This window comes from Molothrus aeneus, chromosome 5 (assembly GCF_037042795.1).
Source record: "Molothrus aeneus isolate 106 chromosome 5, BPBGC_Maene_1.0, whole genome shotgun sequence".
Classification (NCBI taxonomy): Eukaryota; Metazoa; Chordata; class Aves; order Passeriformes; family Icteridae; genus Molothrus; species Molothrus aeneus.
The window spans coordinates 13,943,922-13,966,238 of record NC_089650.1 but is presented as its reverse complement, the minus strand read 5'-3'; the positions used below and the strand labels follow the sequence as shown (position 1 = coordinate 13,966,238).

The window sequence follows — 22,317 nt, the reverse complement described above, 5'->3', positions numbered from 1 at the left end:
CGTTTGGAATGCATCTCTTGCGTTAGAGGGTCTTTGCTGGAAAGGCTCTAACAATGCTGGAATTCTGTACACAGTTCTGCAGGAGTTAAGAATAAGTGACATAAATGCCTCTGTATTTACAGAAACACACACAAAAATAATCAAGTCAAAAACCAGAACCTTCAAACTTGAAAGAACAGACCGACTTCTTGTTTAATTTTTTTTTACTTTTTTTATTTGGGAAAAGTGCTTCTTACAAAAGGCAGCTGCAAAACAATACGTTATAGACCTCAGAACAATTTCTCATTCCATTTAAAAGTGAAAGGAGAGGCAGTCTAGGGGACAAGAGCAGCAGGAGAACAGATCACGGGGCATCCACAAGTCAATAAAAAACAGCAATAATGTAATGCAAGGTTAAAATTCCTGTGCTGGGGCTTTGGTGGCAAAGTAATTTCTCAATGCAAATTACAGCCAGAAACTGCACGACTGCCTTTGTAAGCAGTAACTCACATAAACTGAACAGCTTTACCAGGCAACCTGCCCAACTCAGCTGCAGAGAGGCACAAGTACCTCAAAGCAGCTGGGAGGCACAGCGAGTTTCTAGCAAAGCTCACGGCTTAAGTGTTTACATGAAGTTCTAAAACTTACAGAGCGATAAAGCTAAAGGGTCCTCTCTGGTGTTCCTCTGACCCCACCTTGGCTAACTGGATTTCTGCTCCTGGACAACCCTAATCATACACATGAAAGAGAGCTGGTGTATTAGGGAGTGCCATCTATCAAGTTAAGCGATAATCAGGATCGTTTCCCAGTCTGGGCTGAGACCACTAGACCAGTTTCATGTCCAATTGGAGGCAAGACTTCATGCACCAAGAGGGGGTGAAAGATGATTTTGTTATTTTTAACTTACACAGAGTCTCCCCATCCTTGAGGTCCAACTCTACATTTATCTGTATATACACATAGAGAGTTCTCCTTTCACAAAGACATTTTTCCTTTCATGCTAAACACAGTAAAAATCCAGAACGTTCACACCTGGTTCTGGTTACACAGTAGTAATAGTAATGTGCAAGTAAACAGAGACCAAAAGTCACAAATGAAGACGTGTACATGAGGGGGCTGGAACGGAGCTGATTCCAGAAAGAATATTTGTATCTGGCCTGAAATCAGAAATATTGGTACAGAGACAGAATAAAGGCCATCAGCCAATTAACATCCCCACTGCATGGCCACTGCTCATTTTTGTATCTGGGCTCTTCAAAATGAGTGTGGAAGTCCTGTAAACACTTTAACCCTGGAACTGGGTGAACTCTGTTGGGTACACAGATGAAGCAACAAACCTAAGCTAACTGTTTGACAGTTAAATTCATTTTTACAAAAACTAACATTTTAAAGATTTATTTATTGTTATTTGTTGAAACAGAGGAAAAACAACACTCCTGGGGTGGGAAAGGAGGGGAAGGGAAGAGACAGACCCTGGGTAAAAGTTATTACAACAGCACCTGGAATTGATCGGCCTGCCTAAGAGAAACACAGGCACTGCCACAACACCACAGGTAATAGCTACTGCCTGAAGCCAAGACAACAGTCCACACTCCACTGACAGGTGCTATAGATCCAAATCATAGTAATCTTCCAGCTCATCATGAAATAAGTCCCACTCATCCTCGGAATCCGTTAGCTCATCATCCCCTCCGGCTGCCAACAGCATCAGCAACATCTCACCGAGCTCAAAGGTCACCACCTCATCCTCGTCGGTTTCAAAGGGGTCGCCGTTCTCTCGCTCCTCGATGAACTCCCAGAACCGATTCCTCCGCTGCGCCTGCAGACGGAACACAAAGATTTCCCAGGTGACCCAGTGGTACAAAGCAGGAGCCTTTCCAGAGGCTGACATGCCCCTGGTGTACTTTCTGACATGCAAGAAATCACATTTTTCTTTCAGGGAGATACTGACCTCCAGCAGAATTAACCCTTACACACACCCCTATTACTGCTACCCAACATTTTTACTTCAGTATGTTGTAAGAAAGTTTTTTAAATTTAGTCTTTCCATCTTGGCCTCCAGCATTCACAAACTTTAGAGCACCGCTTCCTTCAAATTCACCATTACAGAGGTCTAGCAGAAGTGGAAAAAAGAAAAGTCAGTATTTCCCTATGCTCTTCTCAAGGCAGAAGACATAATGCACACCCCTCCTGTGCTCTCTGTTGAAAGGACAATTAATCATCAGCACTAACCCGAAATCTACTTGAGGTTCCTACTTTGGGTCTTTGTGGCTCCTCTTGGCGGCCATCAGGATATTCATGCTTGTAAAAACAGTTCCCTCCAAATGGACAGCTCCCACGGCCTTCATCAAAATACCTGCACGGCTTGTTGCTGGAAAGGAAAATATCCAACCCTTACTGACAGCACACCCCAGTCAGACTTCAGAACTGCATCTACCTGCAGTCCACAAGGATCTCAGGTACCAGGAGCAGAAGACATTTTGTGAGTGAATGACCTACATGCAGAAATGATTCATTACACTATGAGTGGACTGATGCATGCAGAAGGACACCAGTGGTGTGCAGTGCATGAGTTTGGACTGCCTTAGGGCTACACTACCAGTGTTCTGTGTAGAGAAGGGGAAGCCTGAGGTGAAAGAACACAGGAATAACTTTGGGACTGTGTTCATGCACCTGTGGGCAGATAGGCAGAGACATGTTTCACACGTGGTGGTGGAAAGAAGGTGTGAAAAGGGGCTTTACTCTAACACCCTTCTTCTCCACGTGTGCCTTTATCTCTGCAGTCTCAATTTGATAAAAGGCTGCATTGCTCATACCTCATTGCCTCCTTGTATTTCTGAATGAGTTTCTGCTTCTCTTCCTTCTCCTCCACCCAGTACTCACTTGGAATGACAAAGTTAGACGTGATCCGGCATTCTGGGCAGGACCTGGGAAACGAACAGACTGTGCTGCAAAATTCCACATTACAGGGTGCTTTCTCTCCTATATAACAAACCATGGCATATATCCATCTTTAAAGAGGTACTGTACTCATATACTCGCTGTTAAATCTTTTCAATCTAGACTCTCTTATAAGTGAAGACAACCTAAATTCTCTTCAAGAACTCAATGGCAATGGCAGCTGGTCAGCTTGTCTCAGAAAAGCTTGAAAAAACACTTCACACAGACTCCTTTTTCTTTAGAATTAAATAAATTTATTTTGGTATTTTTCCTATATTTATTTGATTGGAACTTTGTATTTTCTAGAACAGCCTTAAATGGAGAAATGTTTTGCCAACTGAATAATGCTCTAAGGCAGTAAGGAATTAAGCAGCATACATTCTGAACTGGTTAATGTGCTTCCAGATTCCTGCCTGGGTGTCCAAGACATGAACAGTAACCATTGGACAACATGCTACTAAATAAACAACAGTTATTTACTACCATTGAGTTTTGCAAACTTAACCCGGTATTAACCAAATCAGAGTGTAAATGTTATCCCTAACAATTATTTCACTCCTAAACTAAAAGTTAGTATGCACTGTATGCAGCCTCCGTGCAGTCTGCATCTGGAAGTCTGTTGCAAGTTGTCACAAGGTACTAAGCTCTTCCACAGTAACAAAGCACAATCGAAAGGGGAAAGTGCCTCACTTTATAATCTTGCTCTCAAACTGTTTAGCACTCCTCCACTTGCGGATGCACTTGAGACAGTAGGTGTGGCTGCAGTTGGAGAGGATCCCAAAGCGGCGCTCGCTAGGATTAGCTTTCTCATACACCACCTCCATGCAGATCCCGCACACCATGTCTTTACTGCGCTGGACGGCAAAGGAAAGCTCCATGTCCTTCTCGTGAGCTTCAATGCAAGACTGAAAAGGAGACACAAAGAAAACAACTACAGAGATGACTGCTCATCTGGTGAGATCTAAGTAGGTTTTTAAACTCAGTTTGCTGTTTTGCATAACGCATGAAGTGTGATTAAGCTGAAAAAAATCTTCATCCTCAAAAAAAATTTTGTTCAAGTACCGGGGAACAATCAATTCAGAGTTCAAATTCCTTTTTTCAGACACTGCTTTTAAACATGAAAAGGCAATCTAAAAGACCATCCACTTTGACTAGGCAAAGAACAAAGCTCCAGTATCTTTAAGCAGACTGCTCTCCCGACACAGATAAGGAAATCCAGCTGCTTTTGAGTATGACCCTGGCAGGAAACAGTCTAGTTTACAACCGGAATTTCATTCACTGCCTGACCTGCACACACCTTCAAATAAAAGGGAATTAGTAACAAGTGATTGAGGGAAGTTAGGAAGCAATAACTTACAGCTGTAAAACAGCAGACAGTTGTTTGCCTACCTTTATGTGCTGAGATCTCTGTGCAGCATCAATGGGATGCAAGACCTGCAGGCCACACATATCACACACGTCCCCATGGATGTACACGCAGTTTTCTCCATAACGACATTCTCCTAATGCAGCGTAGGGACACAGCTCCTTCTTCATCTCCACATCTGCCTGCTGCTTCTCGTACTCTTCTTCAATCACCATTTCCTGCAAGGGTGCTTCAGCACAGAAAGGAGCAGCTGGGAACAGAATTAAGAACAGTAAGCAGCACATTCAGATTCTGAGCACCAGGAGTAAGAACACTCAGGGTTGCCCAAACAGAGTAATAGGAACAACCTAGGTTCATTTCAGTCCAAGTTCACACACCTCAATCTGAACTAAATTATTTTCCCCACTCAATTAATTTCAAGACCAATTTTTTCATCCTTCAACCCAGACAAGATTAAAGCTATCAAAGTTTCAGTGGTCTGGGAAGATCCATTTACAGGCTAAGTCCACCTAAAAAATTGCACTAGTCATCAGCAGCTTAATACAGACTCTGGTTCAGCAACTATTAAATAAGGCTACAAATCTCTCACTGCTTTTAGAATCAATTTCACTTTACTTAAAATTTTCACATCAGCTAAAGTTAACAGGTTTTTTTCCCCAGAAATCACACAGCTGAAATAATAAAGATGTATCCAGCATAACAAAATGCTAGTATGGCAATACCACATCAGCAATTCCTTATGTGCCAGCTAATTAGCACACTATTCTTTAGCCTGAACAAACTTTCATTTCTGTACTCCCATGCATCTCTAGGATTGACAGAAAAGTGCTGTCCACATCTCTCAAACTAACTTCATTCTACATATTTGCCAAAAAAACTGTCCTAAACAGATATCTGGTCAATTAGCCAGACACATGAAACTGAAATTCAGGTTATTATCCCTGCATTCTAAGCTGGCTATCAGTTTTGCAAAATCCTAAGTAAATTCCCTCACCTAATCTTAAACTGAACTGAAATCTGTATCTTTTCTCTTCCCCCTTTAGACAGCTACTGCTGAACACTCCTCCCTGTACCTCAAACACATGCTTGCCTGCCTCACCACAAGTCAGCCTTCTGAAATTGTTACCTAAGTAGGATGATGACTGAATTAGAAGACAAAAGCAGTCAGTGAGAAACTGAAGGTGGAATAAACATAAAGCATTACTATATTCAGAGTAAACACCAGGAAGAACAGCAGCAGAAGTTCATTTACATAACCAGAAGCCGTTACAGAGTAGCAAGTCATCCATGCTATAAGAAAGTGTAACTTTCAGAAGCTGTTCAAGCACTAGATTTGCAGAAACAAGCAAAAACTGCCAAAGGCATACTTGGATCAGTTAAAGTGAAGGACAGACTCCCCAAAATTAATCAGAGGCTGCACACTCGCACAGTTTTTATCCCCATGGAGCAAAGACAAAACAACAGGCATGTATCAGTCTCTTAGTTTTAGGAAAAAGAAAATGCATGTCCCCGCGACTTTTGAGGAATAAGCAAATATTGAAGATTAGTGTAGAAAAATATTAGCTCTCAAGATAAGATCAAGTCTCCTTGAACAATCTCAGACTGTAATGGTCACCCAGTGATCCTGGAGAAGTCTGTTTGTTAGAAACATACTTTTCAAAGCAAGTGAGTAACTGAGCAACAAGTCACCGGGCAACCTGTTCATTTTCAGTCCAAGATTCCCAAACAAAGTTATGTTCATTAGCTCTTCTTCCCCATGAGTTTTAGTGAACTAGCACCAAGAAAAGTGACAAGAAACCATGTACTAGGTTCTACATTCTCTCCTGAGTAGCTTAGCAGAACATGAAAATATGTACTTACTTATTGAAATCCCACTTGCCCTCCCATTTGAAATCCATGGTCTCCACTTCCATAAGAAGTAACAAAAACCACAACTACCATTCAGTTTTTAGTCCCTCAACTGTTGCATTTGCCAGTGTTTGCTCAAGTTAACATTGTCACAGATTTTTTTACCTAGTTGAGGGCCATGAAGATGGTTGGAGGGATGGAACACCTCCCCTAGGAGGAAAGGCTCAGAGAGCTGGGGTTGCTCAGCCTGGAGAAGAGAAGGCTCCGGGGTGACCTTACTGCAGCCTTCCAGGACCTGAAGGGGGCCTACAAGAAAGACGAAGAGGGACTTTTTACAAAGGCATGTAGCAATAAGACAAGGGGTAATGGTTTCAAATGAAAATTCAACTTGACAAAGAGTGGATTTAGATTAGATATTAAGAAGAAACTCTCTTCTGTGAGGCTGGAACAGCATGTATATTTTCTGCATCTTCTGCACTGTAGCAGCTACAGTTTCACTTCATCTTTGAAACCACAATTAGAAAAATTCAGAAGACTTCACTGCCTCAGCAGTTACAAATCCAACATTGCTCAGAGTAGCATTTGTTCTCTCTGATTGTTTGCTGTTTCCAAATCTCTGCTCACCAGCAGGTGGACTCAATCTCCACCTTCTCACTGCCCATTTCCCAGTCAACAGGGTTAAATTAATACTAGTGGAAAAACAGGTTTGTTAACTTTGATCCACACACCACCTGCTTGCACTTAGGACACAATTCATAGCATTAGACACATTAATCTTTCAGTAACAGGAAACAGACACCAAATTCATTGTTTCTTGTATTTCTGCCTTTCTACTCTTCCTCAATTACTGCAGAACAAATATGGAAATGTGGCACATCTGTATAACTAACGAGTGAGTACCTGAAGAATCATCACTATTTTCTATGCTAGGTCCTGAACTCATCTTCAAGATACCAGGTTTAGTCCTGAATCAGAGAATCATGGTAAAAGGTGAGCATTATAGTCCCAGCTATGCATGGTTAAACCGCCAGCCTTGAATCTTTATCATTTTTAGGGAAATTTGAAACACACAGGCTTCTAGGGAACCTTGAGAAATAGATTTCATTTTGAAGTTTCCAAGTATCTGTACATTTCTCCAGGAATTTGACAAGAATAATCTGCTTTAAGGCATACACTACAGAACACAATGCACACATTTTTATTTCTGTAGCTTAATAAAGACAGTTGCTTCAGAAAAGTGAAGTTTTTTTTAAAGTCACTGTGGGAATTAGCATCATGTAGCACTGTTCAGAACAGAAACAGATGAGTATGTTTACATCAAGTTTCAAAAGCTATAAAACAGATTTGCAACAAGATTCACAGAAGAGGATGTTATTTAACTTAATCTCACACAAGTTTGCATGAAAAGTATGCCTAACTCCTAGGAAACAAAATTGCTTTAGTAATACTAAGTTAACAGTATAGTTACTTGGACTTCAGGAATAAGCACCAGCTCTTCTATAAGGACTGTGTGTATTTAAAAGATCTCTGGCTGTTCAAACCAGCAATGAATTGATTTCAGTGGAGGGCCAGCCAGTCATTAATGGGGCTGACTCCCAAGAAAAGAGACTGACTCTTCTCAGATGTGCAAATGACAAGAGACAGAAGGCCAGCTGAGGCAGGGAAAAATCCAATTACATACTAGGAAAGAGGCTTTCTTTGTGAAAGAAGTCAAACACCACAAAGGATACCCAGAGGTTATGGCCCTTTGAACATCTCTGAGGATAGAGATTCAACCAAACAAAGCCCCTGGCAACCTTTAAGCAGGAAACAAACTAGATGAAATCCAGAGGTCCTTCAAATCTAAATATTATATTCTGATTAAAATATATTTAAAAATCCTTTGTCTCAACAAGCACAGAAGCTCTATCTTTTGTAACACTAAGGTGGCAAATTCACAGATAGCTGTCAAGTTTTCACTCCTTTGGGATATACTCAAGTTCACAGAGTTCACATCTATTACACAATTCCATAATCAAACTTCTCGACAACATTAGCAAACTGTTTGTGTCACTTGACCATTCCTCTTCACCCTCCTCAAACTGGTTGGCAGGAGGCTCCAAGCAGCACCCTGAGGTGCTGCTTGGAGCCTCCTGCCAACCAGTCATTCTCTTTCCAAATCTGAGCATCTGAGCAGTGCCATGGAGACAAAGCAGTATAATCTGAGCACTCTATGAGCTCTTTAAATTCTGGATGCAAGATGTCCATTTTGAATTCAAACATTTATTTAAGTACTCATAGCCTCCTCATGCCTTAGAGAGACAAGTATTTTAAAAAATGAGTTAAAGTGAACACCTTCAGCCTACTTTTCACTTCAATTTGAAGACTGTTATATTTTGGCAGGAAAAACAGATGAGATGTATGCTCCTCAAATAGTGTGGTCCCGTTTGATGAGTTTCTTCAGTCCCATTCTCCTCGTGAGCTGTCACAGTATTAGAAAGTTGACTTCCAGAAAGCTAACTAGAATCGATCATTTTCAGCCTCTGGCCATTGGATTCACTAAAGTAAGCATTAGGCTTCAAGTCCTTTTACAGGAATCCATATCTCCACTGAAAAACCTTTGAAAGACTGCAAAACCACCCCAAACCAAATCAACCAACCCAAAACACAAAAGCAGCAGATTATCTCTCCAGAGAAGCAATATTAATTTTATCACCAGTAATTTCCTCTCCCATCCCATATGCAAACTAAACTTCAAAGGAGATTCTCAAGTCATTCAGAGACATAGAGAAAGCCAGTCATGCCGAGACTGACCTGAAATGTACTTGGTTTCAGAACGAAACAGTCAGTCTGACTACTCATGTTGGAAAAGCCAAGCTCACTTGAACTGATCAATAAATATGAATAGCTGTACTCAAATGCATTAAAATAAATGCACTACACAGAAACTGTTGAGCCATGATGGAAATTCACTGTTACCCCATGATCAGCTTACCACGTCCACAGTACGGCTGCCCAGGGACAAACTCCACTGCATTCACCCAGTCTTCAGCCCCTACTCCTGCTGCTGCCAGATCTGTATTTTCATCTTCTATCTCAGTAATAAACTCTTCAACTGTTTCAGGGAGCGATGCAAACTCTGAGGACACTGATGGATAGATTTCTGCCTCTGGGTCAACATCAGTCACTTCTTCCTGTATTAGTGGCTTGGTATGTTCATATCTAAAAAGTTAAAACACATCATTGTCAACTTTCCACAAAAAAAATACCTCCAGACAGCAGCCCCATGTATTGAAAATGAACTAATGAAGATGTGAACATGCTATTTGGAAGGAGGACCCAGAAATGGCTAGGATGAGAAAATCACTGATGACCCTTTGCTTCCACTTGTGCAATCTCTCAGCGTTGCTCAAGAGAACACAAGGTACTCTGAGATTTTGGACAAAAAAGAGCACAATTCTTACACACAAAACAATCTTCAAATATGTCCCAAACAGGTCAGTTATCTATTACACATGTCTAGTATTGCTGAATGAGAAAAATGAGTTCATCCAGCTTTATAAAGAGAAAACTCAGGACAGACACTGCTGTCTCCAACTACCTCACAGGAAGCCACAGGAAAAGATCAGCCAGAGTCTTCTAAGAGGTGCAGTGACAGGATGACAGTCAGTAGACACCAGTCCAAAATGGGAAAGTTACAGTTTGGAATGTTAGGGAAAAAATTGCTCTAAGAGTAGGTAAACACTAGAATGGGTGCACAATCTTCATGCTTGCAGATACTCAAAGCTGGACAATGCCTGGCCTCAGCTAGCACAGATTCAGAGATTCCCCACCAACAGAAATTATTCTTTTCCTGTGTCTCAGCATCTTGCCTCATACAGATTTTACACTGATTTGCATACTTACTCTTAATGCCTCTTTCAGCTTATTGTGGAAAATGATAATCAGAAACCTTTTAACCCTACCATCCACAATAAACAGGAAAGCACATTTCCTTCAAAAATCTGTCTTCCAGCATCTAGGAGACTATATGGGGAAAATAAATGACAAATATACTGCTGTAGTCTTAGATATTTGCTGACTAATTTCAAGGACAACAGGAGGGAATTTTTTGAGATCATACAGAAGTTTGAAGTGACTGTGATTCACTTAGCTTGTGTCAGATTGAAAACAAAGAAGTGTCACAACTCTTGCATATTAAAGAGGTGCTCCTAACCAAATGTCAGCTTGGAAATCCTACTCCTATGAAGCACAAATTTAAAATTCTAGCCTTCAAACACACTTCTGTGGCCTCCAAAGTGTGTGCACCATACTAGGTGCCCAAGGCAACCCAATGGGGTGCAGGAAGAAATACTACAATTTAGTGTTTTTTTCCCCTTAAAAATACAATAAATTACTATTATTACTATTAAGATACATATTGATGGCAGTGTTCTCACAGCCCATATGTCAGAGAGCCCACGTGTGGTACTTGTGAGGTGCTTGAACCCCACCCAGTGGGTTGACAGTGGCACCCCCCTGTCTGCTCACTTTCAGCACATTGTGACATATTGAACTTTGCTAGTGCCCACTTAATGGATCAACAGACTATCTGATCTTGTTTTACCTAAACCAGCCCTGACAAAGTGAACAAGTGGCTTGAAAAGATGCCTGCAGCTGTGGGCTGACGAGAGCAATGATAACGTGAGCAAAAGCCAACAAGAAAATGTCAGAGCTAACAGTTCTACTCCTACTACCAGCTCCTCATCAGCCACACGATGAAGCAAAACAATGCCAACCTAATCAGCTCTTGAACTCAGGGGAAGGGGAACCACAGAAGAGATCAAGATTACCAAGAAGGCAATCTGAAATATGGATTTACATTCACTGTTATTAATGAAGAACCATGCCCTCACTGTATGCTGCACCTTGAGATATTAGCTACTGAAAGGATGAAGCCATCTCAATTAGCAAGGCATTGAAAATCAGAACATCTGGAACATTAAGGCAAACCTCCACATTTTTTTCCAAGATGTTTCAAGTCACGTGCTATTCAATCTAGTACTTTGCAGAACTTCACACTAAGGGTTTAGAAACCTCTTTTGAGGCTTGTTACATAACAATGAAAGACAAAAAGCCATATACCACTGGACCACTTTTTCTTCTGGCTGTGGTAAAAATGACTGAAATAACTCATGGAAAACAATATGGTTACAAAGTAAAATGCATTCCTTTGTCAGCAAATACTGTTGGGAAACACACAGAAAACACTGCTACAGTTTGAAGAAACAAGCAGTAGAATAAATTGTGCAGAGTGGGAAGTCTGTATGGCAGAAGGAAAAGTACAGATGTTTTTCACATCTCAGCTTATGATACTTGCTAGATTCTGTTTCTGTACTTGCTGTTTCTGTTTCAATTCTGTTTCAATGAACTACTTTTTGTGAGACACCAAAGATGTACCAGTAGAGAAACATTTTTAACAAATTACTTCTTTAACAAAGACAAAAAGATTCACTGAAGGAGATATCTTCTCAGTAGTATACAATTACTTTAATAAAAACAATGCTTTATGGAAAAACTGTGCAAGTAAAACCACTGAAGCAGCAGCTGCTCTGACCACAATAAGCGATTGCAGGGTAAGGCTACAGGGATAGCACCCCACCAGAAATCCATCACTGCATCATTCACAGGCAAAATATTGTAGCAAAGATGGATCCAGAAGCAGCTAAGTGACACTAGAAAATGTCATCAATATAGACCTTTAAATAGTCAAATGTTCACTGCAGATAAGAGGTGGAGAGCTACCATGAAAATCTTCTGTACCACACAGATGTTTGCTGATTATCTCATGGCAAAGCACTTAAAAATTGTCACGGATGAGTTATGCATGTTTATTTCACAAAGACAAGTGCTGCAAATTTGCTGCCCTTTTCTGTGATGACAAGTCAGTGCCAGCTCTATGCTGCTGAGCAGATATTAAAAAAAACCCAAAAAACAAAACAACAAACCCAAACCAGCCAAACCCAACCACATTCTAACTGTCCCTCCAAGATAAAGTCATTCTACAAACAGGTAATTGCTTTTTGAAGGAAATTTGTGGTATGGAGACAACACTTTGAAAATGAAGTGCTTCCACCATTATGTGATTATATTGCCAAAAACAATCCAAGTGTGTCAATTACAAAAAACCCTTTTCTCAACTACAAAAACCCTTTCATATCTTGTGTGCTTAAAAAATTGGAAAGTAATTTCTCTAATATGTTTAAAAATCTTTCAAAATCAGAATTCTAGTGTATGTTGGACCCATTTGCTAAAAATATAAAAATACAACACCTTCCAGTGAATCCGCACTAAGAGCCGATTGACATCAGGGAAGGTGGAAACTTACCAGCTAAATTTATCACACATTAGTACAGGCAGCCAACAATACGCTTCCTTTTGGATCTGCATATCTTTGTGAAAGATCTTTTTCAGCTGCGACCGCCATTAAAACCAAGGACTGAAATAAACTGAACTTCAAATGAGGCCTTCAAATAACCGTATCAAAAAATGCTACGCTGAGATTTTAAACAATAAAAAAGCCCATTGAATCAACATTACTGTCAATAAAAAAATATCATTACTAATCAGGCTTTTAGTGACAGTAAAAAATGCTTTGAACTGTTTAAAAAAATATTTATTAAATATTTTTCATTTCACCTTTAGTACACCTTTTTTAAAATTCTGGTTTTGGGTTATATTTTATAGTGTACATAACATTAGTACAGTAGTAGATGAAGATACACACATATAAATTATAAATAAATGTGTATGTTGGTGGGAGCTTAAAAATATTGAACTGATGGGGTGCATGATCCAAAGTTGGAAGATCACTAATCTACACAATCAAAAAAACAACACAGATAACGAAGAATGCCTCTCTGTAGTCTTCTGTCTGCCATTCTTACATATAGTAACCCTTTATGAAACATGAAAGCAAAGCTAACTATGAGCTACCATATAAAACGATGATGCAAATGTTTAATCACTGATTACAGCTACAGTAAGACAGAATGTTAAAACTTCTGGTAAGTTTTAATAAAATGAATTATGAAACATTGCTAAGTCCTTGCAAAGCTTTGCTCCACTAGGAAAGTATCTGTTTTTCTTCTTCACAACTTCTTTTTTATTGTAATTTCAAGGGTATGGATCGATTCATGGTATGTTTTCATAAAGCTATTTTGTACAGGCAACATCTTAGAACTTCTATGACAAACTCCAGTTACTTTCCTAAAATGGTAGCTCCAGTGTCAGGGTACCAATTCCTCAGGAAACAACACGAAGAAAATAAATTCTTACCTGTTCAGGCTTTTATGATCACTTAAATAGTGTAACTCATTTTCATACATTCAGCTAGTCTGAATGTAATCTCAGATTTCAATTAATCTACTCATGTTATAATAAAAAAAAGAAAAATCCCCATGCTGACAACTATCACTTTTATGAAAACCAGTTATCACCTTGCTTTTGCTCATTTTTTGCATAGCAAACACTGGTATTTAGCAAGACAAGAGAGTCAGTGAAAAGCTATTTTTAAAAAATATCTGAAATTGCAACGGACAAGGAAAGCACGAAGATTTACTGTCTTTCCCTGAGCTCTCCACTCAGGGATTCAGAGTGCAAAGCTTCCTGCAGGATGGCCAGGGCATTTCTTTACCTGCAATGATCTCCATAAGCACAGCATCCTCGCTGGTAATACCTGCACACCATGGCAGACTGACTGGTGGAGAGGTCATGGGAGTAGCGGCAGTTGTCTCCTTCCTTGCAGACTCCATGCATGAAGTATCTGGAAGAGAAGATGATGGTGAGTTAGGGAGAAGCACTGAAGCTGCAAAAATATTTGGATAATCTTATTATTCTATAAATCAAGGTATGCTGTATTGGCAACAGCACTGAAGACTCATGGGACCCTGCCCCAGTATAACCATAAAAATAAAAACATTTGAGGAAAGATGAAGCCTCAGCTACTCCAGTGAACTGTGCTGCACATTTAGGGACTTGCTCTTACAAAAGCCTGGGGAAAAAACACAAACCTGTAAAAGCAAAGTTATCCTGGGCTGTGACACTAAGAGGAAAGAGTCTTGCACCAAATATAATGGCCCTAAGTTTTACTTTGTAGCCCCTGTGTCCTGACACAAGCAAAAACCTTACTGAAACCCAACAATGGATACAAGACTCAAATCCAGACACACCCTAAATCACCCAAGGTTTTAAATCTATTCAGGATTCATAAATAATTCAATCAAATATGATTTCCTCTCCAAGAATGAAAAACATGTTTGTGATGGATAATTACATCTGACAAAACACACACATTAGTTCCTGCGATAGGAGCCAAATAAATCAAAGCACCCTGCTTCAATATTGTGCTGCTTGTCTTGAAAAACTTGGGACAGTTTCAATGCTTTTGAGGACAGTTTGATTAATTTTAGCATATCAAGTAGCACAAGTTTAATTCAGTATTTCAATTCAGCTATTCAAGAGAACTGTAGAGTGGTTTCCAAGAATTTTTCAATTTAACCTAGAAGAACGAGCCTCTAGAAATTCAATGCACTGTAACTGTTCAGATTCAGTATGTTCAAAACTACAACTGACAAGTTCAAGTACACCTTTCCCAATCCACATAGAAGTATTAGCAAAGACAAAAAGGAAAAAATGAAAAAAATCCTGTGTAAAAACTGAATCCATAAATGTTCACCAACACTTCCGTTTAGAAAGAAGCCATGCTGCCTCCAGGTAACAAGCTGTAAACTCTGAACTCACTGGAAATAGGAAGAGCTAGTAAACAAGAAAAATTGTGAGGATTTAGGTCTCATACAAAACACTACCTGAGGGAAGGCTGAGAAGCAGATAATACCTGTCTAAGCCCACATTGCTGCAGCATGGGGCAGTCCTGCCCTCCTCCTGTTGCACACCTACAGCACTTGGCAGAGCCAGCAGAACCAGGCCCTCCAAGCAGCTGAGTGCAGCCTCACAGCCAGCACAAGAGACAGGGATCATCTTTCAGCAGCCACAACTAAGATTAGGACAGCTCTTCACAGAACAGTACATTCAAATAGATATTCCTGGCCAGGAAAGGTGATAAGATGCTGAAGTGCATGCACTTCTACACAGCTATTTAGTCTACTGCATTTTTAAGAAGTCAGATAAAGCCAGTGAACAATGCACTAAATGATATAAGTAGAGCTACATCTGCAATCCAGTTTTAGGGAAATATTAAAACCTGAGGTTGAGTGTTTAGAGAGCTGATAACCCTCCATATGCAATACCAGTGGTGTATTCAACATACCAAGGAAAAAACAAAACCTAAACTAGCTTAACACAAGCTGACACTTGCTATCAGACTGCAATTCACACTCCAAATCCCCTGCCTGTACCCTGTAGACAAATTAACCAGGTAAGAAATGTGATCCTACATAAAAAAACAAGCAGTACAAGACCCAGATGAGGCTCTGCAGGGTCAGGTGGAGGCACAAACAGCAGGAACAGGGTGTTGCAAAACCAGAACAAGGCCCAACTCTGCAAATATACAACCAGCAATCTCTCCCAAAAAAACACACAAAACCCCCTAAAAGTCACACTCACCCACCCAACAGCTATTTTTAAAAATATCTGAAGACCCATGTTAAAAGGAAAAAACCAACACCCAACCAAGAGAACCACCCATACTTAAACTCCCCTCTTCCCCAAACAAACAAAAAAAGCCCCCCCCCTCCCCAAACAAAACCAAAAACAAACCTAACCACCCATGAAGTCATGGAACTAGAATCTAACTGGAATTTCTGGCCTGATTGCTCTTCAGAAATGGGAGTCACACGAAAAGGGTAAAAAAAAGACTTCAGATTGCTTAAGGTTTGCTCTTTAACAATTGTTACCTCCACCCTTTGCTTATTTCCACTCAGCATCGCTTCCCCCAAGTGCTGGGACAGCAACTTCACAGCCACTGGCTGGCACGGAGCAGGAAATGGCTGCAATGGAACCTGACATTCCTTTTGCTGCCCCCATGTTATTTTTAATCTGGATCACATGACTGCCCAACCACTCTGCACAGCCACTCTGCTCCTTGAGCCAGCCATGTGTTGGGACACCACTACAGCTGAAATAAGGGACTGACAGAAAGGCTCCTGCCTGAACTGAGGACATCTGATAGAAACTATTTGGCCAACAAGATTTCTAATAAGCCCCAAACTTAGATTATCCCACTGCGTGATAGGGAAAATGAAGCTCCAAATCCCTTTCCTTCCTTCCCAATTTACATCAGACAATCCTCTGAAAATGCAGATTCTATGTAATTCTGAAAGTTGCCACAATTTATTATATTAAAATGGCATAAAGGGCAAAAAAAAAAAAAAGGCAAAAAAATAAACATGAAACAGTCCAGGCTCTAATTCACACATAAGTCTTAAAGGCCTTCAATCCTATGCAGCAAACTCAGCATTATTTGAACAAGAAGGCTGGAGTGGGAGGGGAAAAAATGTATTTCTCTTAGGATTACACCCCAACTTCTTCCACAACCCTTCCCCTCACCAAGAGGTAAGATTCTTACTTTAAGGTCACAAAGAATGTAATACTTTATATATCAAATCGCAGAGTTTGGCTAAAACACTTTGGCCAAGTGAAAAAAAAAATAAACAGAACGCATTATTTTTGGGGTAAGATAATGAAATTTATTTTGGAGAGTATCTTTACTTACACAGAGTATTCAATTTAACCCTATTCAACAGCAATACCAGCCCCTTCATTCCGGTTATAGGAAAAAAGCACCCTTAAAACTGAGAAATATATGAGTTATCTGCCTTACACACAGACACGTAGAAGGACATCTGAAATTTGCATTTGGTCAAGTAGTCAGAGAACACATGTAATTTCATCTGAAAAGATAAAACTAGATCAAGACAAGCATATAATTGGATTTTCTCTGAGCCTCTGTGATGCTGTCATCCAAAAAAGCACTTATTGTGGCAGTGCTCTCTGTCCTTCCAATTCAAATATACAAGTGTAATTTGGTTAAGCTGCTTGGGGAGCCAGACTAGAGAAGTCATCAGGGTCCAAGCTCAGATAATTTCCCCAGTTCAGTTCACTGCACAATGGCAGAAAACATGAGTGACACTAACACATGGAATAACTAGACAAAATTAATAACTGCCTGCACTGGCATTTTATCACTGAAAAAGGTTCAACACATGTCTAGTTATGAATGCCTTGATCAAAAGAGCATATCCTCATTTTCACAGGTATTTCTCAATAGGCAATATTCCTATTTCTCAGTAGGCAAATTCCTATTCCAAATTCTTCCTCCTATAGCTTTGGAAGTTTGCAATAGGTTTCCTTATTCAGATGTCTTCTGTTATTTACCTCAGGTTTCTGCTTTCAGGTAGCACTAATTTGTTTTATCAAACTATTTAGCTTCAGCTAAATTAGAATGTTACAGCCACAGCAAACCTCCTTCAAAACCCAAGACACTGCCATGACTGGCAGATGGGGAAGCTCAGGATAACATCCATCTGCAGGCATTAGCCTCTTCAGGTGCCATACAGAGACTGAGAATTCCCAGGAAGAAGGCAGCAGGAGAGAAGCTAAGCACACTGCTCTAGCACAGCTCCTGGGTGTTCAGCCACATTACTTGCCAATGAAATTCTCCTGGAGTTAGTAAAAGGGGAAAAAAAAATTGATCTTCACAGCATTTATCTCATTGTCCCTTCTCCATAACCTCCTTCAGAAGTTCCCAGGGATGCAGACCAGAGCAGCCATGAAAGGGGCAATCCAGGCAGGCTGTCAGGATTCCTGGTGCTGCATGCAATTAAGGAGGCCTGACTTTTCTGATGCACACTCTTCACATAACAAGAAAAAATTACCTCATCCAGGTTTTCAGGAAGACCAGCTAAGAGACAGCTCTCAAAGTACAGCACTTAGTTGCTATGGGTTTTATTTGCTTTCATTTCTAAAACAAACAAGTGAAATGCAATTTGTTTACATCAGCTTGATGACTTTTAATGTCGCATGACATCTGGAACACACAAGCTCGGAACAAACAGTGTCAAGCCTTTGGAAAAAAAAAAGATTGGCTATAGCACTGCTCAATAAAACCATGTAGCCATCTCAACTGGAAGGACTGAGGAACTAGGTAAGGACAACCTTTTTTTTTAATTTCAAACATATTAATAAGAAAAAGTTCATAATAACTAACAAGTTCTGAATTAGCTTTGTTCCCCTGCCATTTAATCCAGATTAAAATACTATAAATTTTTACAAAAGACAAGCCTTGAAAACTGCTAAACCACAGAAGTAAAAAAAAAAAAAAGAAAACCAACCAACAACCTTTCTCATCGTCTCTTAGGGAACATAATTTCCCATATTTCACCCTGAGACTTCTAAACTTTAGCTACAAGAAAAACAGAAGGGTAACATCAGCAAAACTGTATGTGTAGGAGAAACCAAAGTCCTTCTTCTTAGTCATTGTGTCTCTCACTCAGAGATATTAATCATCCATCCCAAGGATATCACACTGGTACATTAAAACTCATTAACCAACCTATTTATCATATCAGATATTCAAAGGAACAGCAAGAACCTATGGTACCAATTTTAAGCCTTCCAGTTTCCCTAAAACAGCAGTATTTCTGCACCAGCCATCACGGGCTAGCTCCTTATACTTAAGGGACTATCTCCCAAAAGTTTTTCAGGCAGCATTTACTGTTACCCCTATGATGATTCAACTAAAAATGCCTGTGAACAAAAAAATTGTGCAGTGTTACTCAAACAGAAACTGCTCTACCTCCCACACTAAAAACCTGCATTTTGAAATCTAACTTCTTCATCTCACTGTTAAATCCTCCAGCTCATTTACAAAGGTAAACTAAAATTTAATAGTAAGAAATATATCTTCCTAAATATGAATATATTTTATCAAAACCAAACATAGAAATCCAAAATTTTTATCACAGGTTCCTAGAAGGGCAAGTCAGAATTGCTAATTTCACTTAAAAGCCTGATTAAAGCTATTCTTCCTCCAGCTTGAATGGCCCCATAAAAATTAATAAAGCAAGCAATGGGATAACTAGCAGGATTAGGCAAAGAGAACAAAGAATGGAGACGTTCATTAGATCCAAGGCCAAGATCCCATTGTTTAATCTCAAATTAAAGCACATTAACCATTACAAAAGAGCAGCTTTAGCTTCTCACTCAGCCTGAGTGTTTGCAAATAAATATATTCCCTCGACTCTCTGCACTGCAGGACACTGATGAACTTGACTGCCTCTGTACTATGGCAGTGGCTGTCTTCAATAAATCGATCGTGCATCTATACCTATTCAATTGCTGTCTCATGAATCCAATTTGCCTAATTGAGCCTTTCGATCTTCAGAAATTCCAGGCAAACTCAAACAGAGGGAGCACTGACCTTGCGCCTCACTTAAAGCTGAGCTAAGCACGGTTCCCGGTCATTTCCCCATCACCGGCATCAAACATTAACCGGGGATTCGCAGGCGAAACGCTCTGCCCGCAGCACCCCCCGGGAGCGCTGCTGAACGGAGCTTCCCGAAAGGAAGCAGATAGCTGGGCATCGGCCAAAACTGATGGGGAGCAAGAGCGAGCAGGGATGCTTCAAACACCGCGGGGCACGCCGAACAGACACAGCCAGCGCGCTCGCTGAAAGCCCAGCAGCGGCTCCTCATGCTGCTGCTGCAATCTGCCGGTGAAACAAATGGGGGGAAAAGGCAAGCACGAGAGATACAAAAGAACTCAATCAAGATCTAGAACCTCTTCTGTCCTAACCAAGGGATGCTCCTTTTTGCTTCCCAGCGACTTAGAATTTATTTGTCCACAAAAACGTGAAATATAATTTAATTTATTAAATAAATAAATTTTTAAAAAGCAGGAGATGCTCATCGATGTTAATCTTGGACTATCATTTGCTTTTATATTAACTAGTATATGTCTACGTTCACAAAATGTGTTTTAAATTCCTTTCTGCCTGCCAACCGACCAGCACTGTAGGTTTAAAAATAGTCCATCCGGCAAGCTTTAAAACACGCAGTACGGTTTGCATAACCCCGGAGAGAAGATTTATCAGAAATTTAGTTTAAAGGAAAACACGGATAGGAAATGACGCAGCACACAGAACCTCTGTGTGACACAGGCAGGGCCACTTCGCACATTCTGCAACATGGCACGACCTATTCCTGCTCTCCATTTTAATAATTAGCTTTCGCTATATCAATCACTAGGTAATCCCCAATTTTAAATTTCGATTGAAACGCACGACAATTTAAACTACGTCGCGTTTCCTGCTTTGTCGCGCTTTGCGGAACGCGCCTGCAGGACTTCCTTCCACACGGCGCCCTTCGCGCCGAGCACCGCGGGCCTGTTCCCGCACAATGACGAGCGGCCCGCGGCTCCCGGTGCGGCGGCGGGAACGCTCCCGGCGCGGCCGCCGCAGGCGCTAGGCCGCAGGGAACACCCTCGCACGAGGCCGCGGCTGGAGAAAGGCCGCGGGCCGCACCGCCCCCACCGGCGGGCCCGGCTGCCGCCGCCGCGGCCGCGCCACCTCCGCCGGTAGCCCCGCCCGGGGCCGGTCCCGCCCGGGCCGGAGCCGTTCGCCACCCCCGGGGACGCGCGCGGGGCGGGGCCGGCGCGCGCCACGGGCGGGCGCGCGCGGCGCGTACGTGACCGTGGGGGGAGGGGCGGCGGGGGGGGGGGGCGGCGGTGAGGGAGAAGGCCCCGGGGCGGGGGGGGGGGGGGGCCCTGCGGGGAGAAGGCAAGGGAAAGGAAAAGAAGGACGAGGAAGGGCGGCCGCGCCCGTCCGCTTCCCTCCCCCTCCCAACCCGCCGCGGACGGCGCGTACCTGCAGGTGACCTGCTTGGTCCAACCGCCTCCCCCAGGCCCCGCGGATGGCGGCGGCACGGCCGCGAAGTCGAAGGCGACGGCCGCCGCTCCCGCGGGGGCCGCGGGTGACCCCAGGGCCGCGGCCGCCGCGCCCGCCGTTGTCTCCAGCGCCGCCACCGCCTCCGCCATTACTGTTTATCCCGCAAAGCGGCGGCAGCGCCGGAACTTCCGGGAGCGGATCCTTCCGGCTGCGCGGGGCGGGGCGCGGCCGCGGCTCCGCCCCCCGGGCCAGCGGCGGCTCCCGTTGGCTGAGACGGGACGGGCGCGCGCGAACGCGCCGGGGGCGGGGCCGCGCCGCTGCTGCCCTCGCGCGGCGGCAGGGAGCGCGCGGCCCGAGCGCGCCCCCGTGGCGCCGTCGGGAGCGCGCCCGGCGCAGCCCCGCGTTCAGGCGAGGGGCCCGGCTCGTCCCGCCGGGGTCGGCCGGCGGCGGGAAAGGAGCTTTTCCAGGAGGGAACGACACGGAACGGCGACGTGGCGCCGGCGGGGGGCGGGAGCAGGACGGGACAGTGGCGCCGCAAAGGCCCAGCCCAAAAGTTGGCACCGAGCCAGCCGGTGCTGCGCTAACGGGGTAAGAAACATCGCGTCCTTGTGCTGTAGTATGTCCCTCAGTGCAGCCATTCCAGAGCCCTCTGGACGCAATCCTGTGTGCCTTAGGACGGCCCTGCTTGAGCAGGGAGCTTGGGCCGGATGACGGTCCCACCAACCCGACCTGTTCTGTGATTCTGTAATAAATCCTGGTTCTGAAACTGCTGTTTGCCTGAGCCACATGGAGCCCTTGGCTTCCTACTGCCAAGAACCTTAAGCCAAGTACTAAACACATTCCCAAAAGATAGTGACAAGCTGGGGCGCAGGGGCAAGGTGAAGGGAGAACCCTGTCACTGCAGTGTTAGTGATATTTTTTGCCTCACTCCTTGAAAATATATTAATAAATCAAACGTATCCAGGCCATCAGTCACTCCAGAAAATACTGAAATAAAGCCTGTGCTCTAAACATAGGCACTAGGACAGTCCCCTAAGATGCTGGACTTTAGGAAGAGCACAGGAGAGGAGGCACATCTGTCCTCAGGTTTCCTTGAAACAATGACTTCAGTGCCCTTGAACTACCTAAGGAATGAGGCAGTGGGAATGCTTGCTGGCATTTTCTGGAATATGCAGAATCCAGACCTGGGCAAACAGAGCTCTGAATTAAAAGGAGGTGAAATATCCATGTAAATTTTAACAAGCTTCAAAGCAAGGTACAGGTATGCATAAAACACACAAAAAGGCTAGTTCTTGGAATGAACTATGAACTCCAACAATCTTGG

The 22,317-nt window shown here is 42.5% G+C and overlaps 2 protein-coding genes across 3 annotated transcripts in view; one reads left to right on the top strand and one right to left on the bottom strand.

Moving 5' to 3' along the window:
• Nucleotides 1–185: 185 nt before the first annotated feature.
• Nucleotides 186–21,142, bottom strand: MKRN1 (makorin ring finger protein 1). Of its 2 annotated transcripts, none has more exons than XM_066549867.1 (9): nt 20,973–21,142; nt 13,788–13,916; nt 9,108–9,334; nt 6,299–6,439; nt 4,309–4,535; nt 3,610–3,824; nt 2,796–2,906; nt 2,212–2,350; nt 186–1,798 (listed from the first exon to the last, which is right to left on the bottom strand). In XM_066549867.1, exons 1-9 carry the CDS (start codon nt 21,140–21,142, stop codon nt 1,586–1,588), a joined length of 1,572 nt encoding a protein of 523 aa, XP_066405964.1. In that variant the 3' UTR covers nt 186–1,585. The 2 variants fall into 2 exon arrangements, with proteins under 2 accessions (XP_066405964.1, XP_066405966.1); XM_066549869.1 differs by having other exon boundaries at nt 2,236–2,350.
• A 275-nt stretch (nt 21,143–21,417) lies between these two features.
• Nucleotides 21,418–22,317, top strand: part of LOC136557211 (uncharacterized) — a 29,224-nt gene continuing 28,324 nt past the window's right edge. Inside the window, exon 1 of the mRNA XM_066550840.1 lies at nt 21,418–21,581. The gene's annotated coding sequence lies outside the window, so the exon portion shown is untranslated. The remainder of the gene's footprint in view (nt 21,582–22,317) is intronic.

Excerpts from the sequence above, each read along its gene's own strand:
- MKRN1 (XM_066549867.1), bottom strand. The coding sequence starts at position 21,142 with ATGGCGGAGGCGGTGGCGGCGCTGGAGACAACGGCGGGCGCGGCGGCC. Across the intron at positions 6,440-9,107 it reads GCAGCCGTACTGTGGACGTG|GCCCCCTTCAGGTCCTGGAA; the intron begins GTAAGCTGATCA and ends TCTTTCTTGTAG. Across the intron at positions 4,536-6,298 it reads TCTTCATGGCCCTCAACTAG|CTGCTCCTTTCTGTGCTGAA; the intron begins GTAAAAAAATCT and ends TTCTGTTCCCAG.